The 11,385-nt window shown below is 38.6% G+C and overlaps 1 protein-coding gene across 1 annotated transcript; it reads right to left on the reverse strand.

Moving 5' to 3' along the window:
• Positions 1 to 10,034: 10,034 nt before the first annotated feature.
• On the reverse strand, positions 10,035 to 10,977 carry LOC111883230 (uncharacterized). The gene is made up of 2 exons (XM_023879574.1): positions 10,863 to 10,977; positions 10,035 to 10,474 (listed from the first exon to the last, which is right to left on the reverse strand). Exons 1-2 carry the CDS (start codon positions 10,975 to 10,977, stop codon positions 10,035 to 10,037), a joined length of 555 nt encoding a protein of 184 aa, XP_023735342.1.
• Positions 10,978 to 11,385: the final 408 nt, after the last annotated feature.

The following is an 11,385-nucleotide window of genomic DNA, read 5'->3' on the forward strand; positions in this document are numbered from 1 at the left end:
ACTTGACCAAAACCCTACAAGTCAATGGATGTCAACACACAGCGCGTACACTGGGCGTACAGCCGTCTACGCGGGGCATATAATTGGGCATGCATGCATCGTGGCGGACTCATCGCTACGCTGCGCGTAACTGGGGTACGCACGGCATACGTCCCAAACTTCCTCTTTTCACTCTTTTGGTCTTAATCTGTTAAGACAATTGCTACCACTACAGATCTGGGATGATTAAGGTCCGTTACTCCATAAAGTTGGTGACTTTAAGCCTTAACAAGGTTTTCAACCAAGATCTCATTTTGATAAATCCAAATGTCTAAAAACACCTAAAAGGACAGGTACTATGCTCTAGAGTTCACCAAACTCATAAAGCTTCAAGCTTGGGACATAAAACCCTAAAAATGGACCAAAAAATGAACTAAACAAAACAGTGAGAAAGCTTTGAACTTGATACCTCTTGAGGATGCACCAACCACATGGAAACTCAGATCCAAAAGCTTGGACACTAACTCTTCTTCCTTCAAGGCTCCTTTTTCACAAAAGAACTCTACAAGACAACTCAATATGCCACAAATGCTCACACAAGCTATGGAAACGAGATTTAGGTCTTGAGGAGAGTTGGAGGCTAGAAATGGTGGCAGGACATGAGGCCATCATGTTCCTTAAATAGGGACTCACAAAACAATTAGGGTTTTCACTCTGAGCCTAGTATGCGCAACATACCCTCTAGTACACCCCGTGTACTAGGTGGCCTCCGTGTTAAAGATACACAGATGAGTATGCTGAGCGTACACATGCGTACGCCATGCGTACTCAACTGCCACCTTTTCTCAAATAAGGACTAGTCTTGACAATGTAATAACAGTTATAGTCATCGGTGCATACCTTATTTCAGGATGTTACAATTCTACCCTACTACGATCAGACTTCGCCATCAAAGTCATCCTCTGGAAACAACTCCGGGTACTGCCCGGTATCTTGGACTCTGGCTCCTAAGTCCACTCCGAATCCTTACAATACTGCCATTGAACTTTAAGAAGGTGCACCTCTTTATTCCTCAAGGTCCTTACTTTCGTATCCAATATCTCTACCGGCCTCTCAATATGTTCATGCAATTGTGGTGAAAATTATGAGCTCTGATACCAATTCTAGTGGTAATTATAACCTCTGATACCAATTGTAATGGTGTTAATTATGATGGCACGTGCAGAATAAGAAGAGATCTAGTGAATCATCATACAAATTCAAGAACACATGGAGTAGATAAATCTTGTTAAGCTCATATTAGATCTAGAAAGAAGATACAAAGAGGGTCTTGTACAAATTCTCTCTCTAGTCTAACACTCAAAATGGTTCCTTACATAACGGGTGTCACTCACTTCCTAATTATAGAAAAGACTCAACCCATTTACATATAAAAGAGGTTAAGCCTAAAACTCCATATCCAAGCGTGACTTGGAAATCTAACATAGGTGATCATCAACCTGAATGTCCTCTAAAGGAACCACTGTCATTTCATTGGCTATACACTTCCTCAGCTAGGATACATGGAAAGTGTCATGAATCTGGCTCAACTTCTCAGGAAGCTCTAACCGATAAGCTACCTTACCCACCCACGCAGTCACCTTGAAAGGACCAATGAATCGAGGGCCCAACTTGCCCTACTTCCTGAATCAGATCATCCATTTCCATGGGGATACCCTCAGGAGAACAAAGTCATCGACCTGGAACTCTAGCTCGGAACGCCTTCGATCAGCGTAACTCTTCTGACAACTTTGGGCTGTCAACAACCTTTGTCTAACCTGCTGACTTTGCTTTGTCATCTTGAGCACTATCTCGATGCTCCTCATCACTCTCTGGCTGACCTCCCCCAAAGAGATAGGAGTTCAGCATCTCCTCCCATATAAAAGGTCAAAGGGAGGCATCCCAATGATGTAGTGATGGTTGTTGTTATTGGATAAGGTGTCTAAGTCCATAACTATTTATGGTTAGTACTTGACCCGACCCGGCATGGTCCATTTGGGTTGCATGACACCATGCAATTGGATAGACTAAATGAGAGGAATAACATTTGGAGATTATTAATATATTATAAGTTCTAATATATTAATAATATTATTTGATTAGTTTGATCAAGAATTAATTTAGAATTAATTAAGTGATCAAAAGATAACTAATTAAATATATGGGTTGATTATGTAAATCATTCATATCTTGTATAGTGGGCTAAGAGGCTCCATGGATTATCAAGTTGGGTTCTACCCATAGGATGGTCCATGGATGCTCCATGGGAGTTACAAACCCATGGGTCATGGAAATGAAGAGTCATGACACATTAGGGTTTACATGGTGTAACCCTAGATGTGTCAACCCTATATAAGGATCCCATTCTCCACCAAAATCGGTTACACATAAGAAACTAGAGGGCTATGCTGATTTCAAGAAGTGTGTATTCTCTCAAAAGTCTTTCCAAGAGCATTTGGTGTTGTGTGAAGCATTTGAGGCATCACACTTGGGGTGCTAGGCTCACAAGGTTTCAAGGAACATAAGCAACAACAAGGTAAGTTATTCTATCTTTCATTAAAGTTAGAAATTGTTCCCCATGTATGCTAGATAGGAATATAACCTTGGAATTCAACTTCGCATGATAATTAAACAAACATAGATCCAAGGTTATTAGGGTTGCATGTACACTTAGTAACTATTAGAATGCTCAAAACCCATCAGTGGTATTAGAGTCTAGGCTTGTTTGTTTGTTATTTGTGCTTAAAAGTTGAAAAAAGTCGAAAAACTTGCTGTCTGCCTGATGAACTCGCCGAGTCCATGGGGAGACTCGCCGAGTTCACTTGTATCTTCAACCTACTCGCCGATTAGGTTCATGCACTCGGCGAGTAGGAGCCACAAAGTGCAGATTTTCGACTTTAGTTGCTGGAAATCGACTAGAAACATTACCCTAAACTGTTTTGGTACTTGAAAACTTGTTTCAGATACCTATTTGATAATAGTAATGGTTCTATTAATGTTTATTTGAATGGTGTTTTTTATATCAATGCATTTCCTTGTAATGGATCGGAATATATGAATCTGTGTTGGTTATAGACAATTTAGGAAATGATATGTTGAATGTTGATTTGTCGAATAGTTTAGATAAAGCATGCTAGTGGTATTGTCGCCTTGGCCATGTGAGCAAGAAACGCATAGGCCAAATCCAAAAGGATGGAGTGTTGGAGTCATTAGACCATAGGGACGATGACGTGTGTGAATATTGTTTGCTTGGGAAGATGACCAAGTCACCCTTTACTGACACTTGTAATAGGGGTGAGGGTCTATTGGATCTCGTACACACCGATGTGTGTGGGCCCTTTAGACCCACCACAAGGGATCCTGGCTGCTTCTACGTGACTTTTATAGATGATTATAGCAGATATGGATATATCTACTTAATCAAGCAAAAGTCAGAAACCTTTGAAAAGTTCAAAGAGTTTAAGAATGAAGTGGATAATCAGCTGGGCAGGAAAATCAAGATGCTTCGGTTAGACTGAGGAGGAGAGTACCTAAGTCTTGAGTTTCATGACTATCTAAAGGAATGTGGAATCGTTTCACATTTGACGCCTCAGAGAACGCTACAATTGAATGGTGTGGCTGAGAGACATAATCGGACCTTGTTGGACATGGTTCGTTCTATTATGAGTCGAGCTTCGTTACTAATAGCTTTCTGGGGGTACGCCTTAGAGATGGCCGCCCATATCCTTAATTTAGTTCCCACCAAGAAGTTTGCCAAAACACCTCACAAAATGTGGACATGGAAAGCTCCCTCATTGGCACATATCAAGGTTTGGGGTTGCGAGGTTTTTGTAAGACGAGAGACTCACGACTAGCTCAAACCTCATAGTGAGAAGTGTTATTTCATCGGATAACCACATAATACCTTTGGCTATCTATTCTACAGACCAAGTGACAATGTTGTCTTTGTTGCGAGGAGAGGGGTTTTCCGAGAAAGAGAACTCATAAGTCAAGCGGACAATGGGAGGCAAATTGCTCTTGAAGAGATGCAATAACAAAGCGATGAAGGAACTTCTAATACTGGCACTCAACCTGATGAGGAAACTCCTGTTGTACCTGTTGACAAATCCTTACCTTTTAGACGTTCCAGTAGGGCTAGTGTTCCACCTCAGTTGTACACTGGTAAACTTGGACGAACCTAGCAGCTACAAGGAAGCCATGGAAGGCCCAGAGTCTGCTAATTGGAAGGAGGAAATGGACAGCGAGATTCAGTCCATGTACGAAAACAAAGTTCGGAATTTGGTTGATAACGTGTCAGGTCGTAAGACAGTCGGGTGCAAGTGGATCTTCAAGAATAAGAAAGACATGGATGGGAAAGTTCACACTTATAAAGCACGATTGGTTGCGAAGGGCTTTACTCAAACACTTGGAGTTGACTATGATGAGACCTTCTCGCTAGTTGCAAAGATAAAGTCTATAAGAGTGATGCTCGCAATAGCTGCGTTTCATGATTATGAAATATGGAAGATGGACGTGAAAACCGCTTTTCTTATTGGAACGTTGGCTGAGGATGTTTACATGAATCAGCTAGAGGGTTTCGTCGAAGCGAAGCGTCCAAATAGAGTGTGTAAGCTTGAGAAATCCATTTATGGATTAAAGCAAGCGTCTCGCAGATGGAATCTTTATTTTGACGAGAAGGTCAAAGAGTTTGGCTTTCTGCGAAGCGAAGATGAGTCATATGTGTATGTCAAGGCCAGTGGGAGTATAGTAAGCTTCCTCGTATTGTATGTCGATGACATACTGCTCATAAGAAACAATGTCCCGACCTTGCAGGAGGTCAAGTCCTGGATTGGGAAGTGTTTCGCTATGAAGGACCTCGGAGAGGCTGCATATATTCTGGGAATAAGGATAGTAAGAAAAAAAAGTAAAAGACTGATATGAGCCAAGTACCTTATGCTTCTGTAGTTGACGTTATCATGTACGCTATGACTTGTACTCGCCCTGATGTGGCCTTTGCTTTGAGCATGGTCAGCAGATATCAAGGGAACCTTGGTAGAGCGCATTGGATTGCTGTCAAGAATATTCTTAAGTACCTTTGGAGGACCAAGGAATGGTTTCTAGTCAGACGGATCAGGATAATTACCGTTCGAAGTCAGGCTAGGTCTTTACCCTTAACGAAGGAATAGTGACTTGGAAAAGTTCCAAGCAGGAGACTGTGGCTGATTCAACGTGTGAATCAGAGTACATTGCAGCAAGTGAATCGTCGAAAGAGGCAATATGGTTGAAGAACTTCATTGGAGACCTTGGATTTGTGCCATCCATAAAGGAGCCCATGGAGATTTTCTGTGATAATGAAGGAGCGGTTGGCTTAACCAAGAAACAAAGGGATATGGCAGATCTAGACATGTCAATAGAAAATACCATTTCTATAGACATCGGGTAGAAGAGCGACTCCTCATAGTGAAGAGGATATCGTCAGAAGATAACCCAGCATATGCCCTTACGAAGGGATTGAGTAGGGTTAAGCACTTGCAGCACGCTAGGAGCATTGGAATGAAGGATGATATATGTTTAGATTAGATAGGAAACGTGTAATGGATAAATTTGTACTTGACATTTGATGAATAAATAAAGTGTGTTATTTATAAGTAAAGATACTATCTTGTGTCGATTATTTATATATTGTTTCAATTTTCCATGTTTTGACTTCCTGTATGATAAGATTATTCAAATAGTCCACAATCGCTCATATGTTGGAAGTAGATATGAAAGAAGACTCTCATGAATTTGTTTGTAGATTTTCTAAAAGGTTTTAGGCTTGGCAAAGGTTTGCTGCAAAGTTCATGAGTGCTTATGAATTGTGATTTGAGCATTGGAATAAACCCTCACTTGCTTTTATCACTTCATGGAATTTATCACTAGTGATCGCAAGACGATAATATCATATGATCTTTAAACCTAGATATATGGTTATTGTTTATTGGTTAGTTGTGCATTGACAATGCGTAAACGCATCAGCAACTTGATGTTATAAAACACATTGTTGTGTATGATTTAGCCAGTGAAAAATAAAAGCATATAAGTCGAAGTTTATCTGTTCCTTTTGTTCTAAGAGGATAAAAGCGATGTCTGGTCACTTGATGATTTGGTTTGACTTGTGTGTCGGGCCCCGTCAGGACAAAGTTGATGTGTTCAACTAAGTTCTATGTCAAACAAATCAGAGATCGAGGAACAATATGCTGAACAATAAGTATTACTATGTTCCATGTGATTGTCAGCATGATATCTAGAATAGAGGATTAAATGATCCCTTATCTAAAGGACAAGATTTTGATCAGAGTTGACAACAGCGTATAAGAGCTACGATTGCTAAACCGGATTCTGAAGTCATATGTGAGATATAGTTACTAGACTTACACAAGTGGGAGACTGTTGGATTATTGTCTAAGCCCGTAACTATATTTGTTATGTACTTGTTCCGGTTGTGCATGGTCCTTTTGGGTTACCTTCACTAAAGCAGCTTGACAAGGTAATTTGATGAGAGAGAGAGGATATTATGATTTATTAATATACTATAAGAATAATATATTAAAGGAGAAATCAAATTTATTTAATTAGTATTAGTCATAAATTAATTAGGAATTCATTTGGTGACTAAAAGAGATTAATTAAATATAGGGGTATAAACTGTCAAATGTGTGATAGTTGTGTTTTGGGTTGGGAAACCTAATGGACTAAGGGGGAACGAAATTATGATGAAGGATCATCATATTTTCGTCCAAGGCCTTATTCCAGAAGGTTCCTTGGGCTACTTGGTGACTAAGTTGTCCATTAAGGTTTAGACAGAAACCCTAGCAGCCTACAGTATAAATAAGACCCCTAACCTTCAATTTTCGGCCACTTGCTTCCCAAGAGAAACCCTAGGCCGAAATTAAGCATCCCTCCTCCTGTCTCATAGTTTCCTTTTTGCTTGTGGTGTTTGTAAGCCATTAGAAGAGTTACACTTGTGACTCTAAGCTCAAGAACAAGAAGATATAAAGGATTTCAAGCCAATTGAAAGAGGTAATCACTTAGATCGGTTCTTATAGTGTTAATTTCGAATTATGTATGATAGATTAGGGTTTGCAAGTCTTGAATTCATTACATGTACAATAGAGAAACCTAGATCCAAGTATTAGGGTTTGTATGAGAACATATGATTGTTCTTAAACCCATCAGTGGTATGAGAGCCATGATTGGTTTATGTATTTAATTGTTATATTTCTGCTGAAAATCGATTTTTTGGCCTCTGCCAGACTCAACTCGGCGACTCCAGGACTGACTCGGCCAGTTCAAGAGTCAGACAGAGTTTGTTTCGGAATTTTCTTGCTGTTTTGCTATAGGATAAATTCCAAAATCGTTTTTTGATAATAAAATCTGAATTTTATTGTATGCAATTGATTATCCTTAGCAAAACAAAAGATAATTTTAAATCTTTTGAATAATAGTTTCTTTATATGATAAATATGGATTATTAATTAAATTATTTGGTAATTATCTTGTGACTAAAATTGGATTACATCAAATATAGATAATCATAAAAATAATTGTTTAATTTATATTATTTGTTATTTGAACCCTTATGTTTTGAAAAGTTCAAAACTTGTCCTCAAGTTTTGAAATTTAAATTTTATGATTAAAAGTTTAATTTTGAATGATTTAAATTTCAAACCCTTAGAATTTTACAAGTTTAAAATTCAACCCTATACTGTTATATTATTACAAGATTAATAAATATATATGTATAAGAATAAGCTAGTCTTATCGCTAGTAAGCCCTAGACTATAAGGTGGGTATAAGGTTGCTACCTACAAAATGGCGCTTAATGGGTGTACACTTATACACCGCTTGCTTGACTAGTGGAGGGTTGTTAGCCGAACGGATAGGATAAGGCACTTAATTCCTCGTTATAAGTATAATGAATTTACAAAGTAACTATAATGTTTTACAAATTCCCAATCTTAGTTACTTTAGGGTATAATGTGAAAACGATGCTATTCCATGGAATTACACTTTGCACCCTTGACAATCGTTAGTGGAGCGTGCGTGGTGGTGAAGGGTGGCTCGATGATTGTCATAGATCAATAGAGCGTGTGTGGTTTATTGGCACATTGATTAGGTGATAGAGACATTGGGTGCACCATGCTGATTCGCATTGTTATTCACGACTTGTTTGCAATCCTCGGTATCCCAATCGCAAATCTGAAGTGCATATCGAGATTTAAACATGGCATTGAAAAGTTTAATGAATCTCAAAGATCTAGGAGTTTTCAAATATATTTAAAACTTAATTTCCTTTCGTTTTTCATGGTGAAAATTAGTGAATCATCATTCACTTACCTTCAAATTATTTACTTTTAGATTACGACATCCCCTTTCTAAGTTGTAAATAATGTTGTTGGATCCTAGCCCTAATTTTTTATTTGGGTGTTTAATTGGGGATTATTTCTAATCAAACTTGTTCTTTTCTATTTTCAGATGTCGAATGCAAACAACAACACTCCTGTAGATACTCGTAGATTCTCACTCATGAATTTGTGTGGGAAAGTGATCTTTAATGGGAACAACTTCAACGAGTGAAGTTGAAACATTAGAATGATCACTCAATACGAGGAAAAAGAGTATGTCCTCGACGAGAAGCTTGAAAAGATCAATCCAGAAATTGCCACTGCTGAAGAAATCGCTGCCTTTGAGGCTCATGAACGTGATGCAACGAAGGTTCATTGCATCATGCTCGCGACTATGAACGTAGAACTCTAGAAGTCCTATGAGGACATGTATCCATTTGCGATGCAATGAAGTTTCATTTTATCGGCAAACCACATAAGACCTTTGGCTATCTCTTCTACAGACCGAGTGACAATGTTGTCTTCGTTGCGAGGAGAGGGGTTTTCCGCGAAAGAGAACTCATAAGTCAAGAGGGCAGTGGGAGGCAAATCGATCTTGAAGAGATTCAAGAACAAAGCGATGAAGGAAATTCAAATACTGGCACTCAACCTGAGGAGGAAACACCTGTTGAACCTGTTGACGAATCCTTACCTCTTAGATGTTCGAGTAGGGCTAGTGTTCCACCCCAGTTGTATGGATTCCATATTACTACAAAAGGGGAGAAATTTATTAGTGATAGTACACTGGTAAAGTTGGACGAACCTAGTAGCTACAAGGAAGCCATGGCAGGCCAGAGTCTACTAAATGGAATGAGGCAATGGACAGTGAGATTCAGTCCATGTACGATAACGAAGTTTGGAATTTGGTTGATAATGTGCCGGATCGTAAGATAGTCGGGTGCAAGTGGATCTTCAAGAAGAAGACAGACATGGATGGGAATGTTCACACTTATAAAGCGAGATTGGTTGCGAAGGGCTTTACTCAAACTCCTAGATATGACTATGATGAGACCTTCTCACCAGTTACAAAGATAAAGTCTATTAGAGTGATGCTCGCAATAGTTGCGTTTCATGATTATGAAATATGGCAGATGGACGTGAAAACAACTTTTCTTAATGGAAAGTTGGCTGAGGATGTTTACATGAATCAGGCAGAGGGTTTTGTCAATGCGAAGCATCCAAATAGAGTGTGTAAGCTTGAGAAATCCATTTATTGATTAAAGCAAGCGTCTCGCAGATGGAATATCTGTTATGACGAGAAGATCAAAGAGTTTGGCATTCTGCGAAGCGAAGATGAGTCATGTGTGTATGTCAAGGCCAGTGGGAGTATAGTAAGCTTCCTCATATTGTATGTCACAAGTAGCACACAAATGTTCCTTCTCAAACTTTAGAAGCGGTAAGCCATGTACAAGATCGCTAAGTACGAGTTTTTTTTATATCCTTGAAATTTAGATGGGAGAGCCTGCAGTGCCATAGCCAGCTATCATCCAAAGATGCTTTTGTAAGAAGGCAAATGGATGGCTTCCCTTTGATCGGTTTCATATTCAAAGGATACATTTCGCCTCTTCTTTTAGATTTCGAAAGCACTGCCTTGAATTTCTTCTCTATAATCTAAAATCCCTCATCATCAAAAGAAAACTTTATCCCACCACCTACAACCAATTGAGACACACTGATTAGATTATGTTGCAGACCTTCTACATAAGCTACATTTCGGATAGAGAATTCTCCATTAGTAATTATCTCATAGCCTTTTATTTCCCCTGTGGCGTTGTTTCCAAACTTTACTCTGCCACCATCCTTCAACGATCGGGCTTCTCTTAGTTCTTCTCTCATTCCAGCCATGTGACACGGGCAACCACTGTCGATGTACCATTCAGAGTCGTATTGTTCGTCACGCATTACGTACAAAATGCAGAGAGATTTAGGAACCCAAGCCTTCTTGGGTCCGTGTGAGGATTTCTTAACAATAGGAAAAATCTTATTCTTATCAACCCATAATGATATTTTTGTCACAACACTGTTCTTCCCTTTTATTGTTTTGAAAACCTCTAATTTATCATCATAAAGATTAATCTCAACATGAATTTTTTTTCTTTGAATAACTTATTTGTGTTTTTGAGCCATCTTTTTTGCAAATGCCTTTTCCACCTTTTTCAAGTTCGCTTCAAATTCCCGGAGAGAAATCTCTGGTTCCGAAACAACTTTACTTTTTCCCTTAACATCTTTTGATGTGTTGGCAGATTTTGAGAAGAATTGTTTTGGAGAAAAACTAGTTTTAGGCTTTTCGACCAGTTTAGAAACTTGTGTTTTTTAAACCTATGATTTGGAAAAAGGTTTATATGACAATTTTCTGAATAGGAGAAGAATTCATATTTAGAGTTGAAGATCTTTCTGAATTAACAAAATTTTGATTGGAATTCTTATTTTTCCAGAAACGTTTTCTTTCTTGCAAGTTCTTCTTATATCTAGCATTCATTTGTCGTTTCTTAGCAATAATTTCCTCAGCTGACTTATGAATGTTAGTTTTAGGTTTCTCTTTTCTAGCTGTCATGTCAGTCTATGCAGAAGACGTTTCACTTGGGATATTTGTGGTGCCACTCGAACCTGCTTTATCATAAAAAAAGGTTAACACAATTCAATGGTTCTGCAACATAACACCATTTCGTTTTCCATGAGGTCATTTCGGAAAGACCCTTGGTTTCATCTACATTGTCAATTGGACCTGACCAAAAGAATTCGTTTCACCCTTCTCCATTATCATTATCTACTAGGGACGTTAGTTATGAAGTATGGTTTTTGTGTAGTCTTCTTTTTAGAAAAACTTGATTCGAAACTGTTTTTACTTTCCAAGAAATGTGGCTTTTGCTTTTAAAACTTTTGAACCTTTATTTTCAACAATACGGACGAATTCAATACAATTTTCAGAAATCAAGTTTTTCTTTGGTCCAGCCTCATTTTG

This window comes from Lactuca sativa, chromosome 7 (assembly GCF_002870075.4).
Source record: "Lactuca sativa cultivar Salinas chromosome 7, Lsat_Salinas_v11, whole genome shotgun sequence".
Classification (NCBI taxonomy): Eukaryota; Viridiplantae; Streptophyta; class Magnoliopsida; order Asterales; family Asteraceae; genus Lactuca; species Lactuca sativa.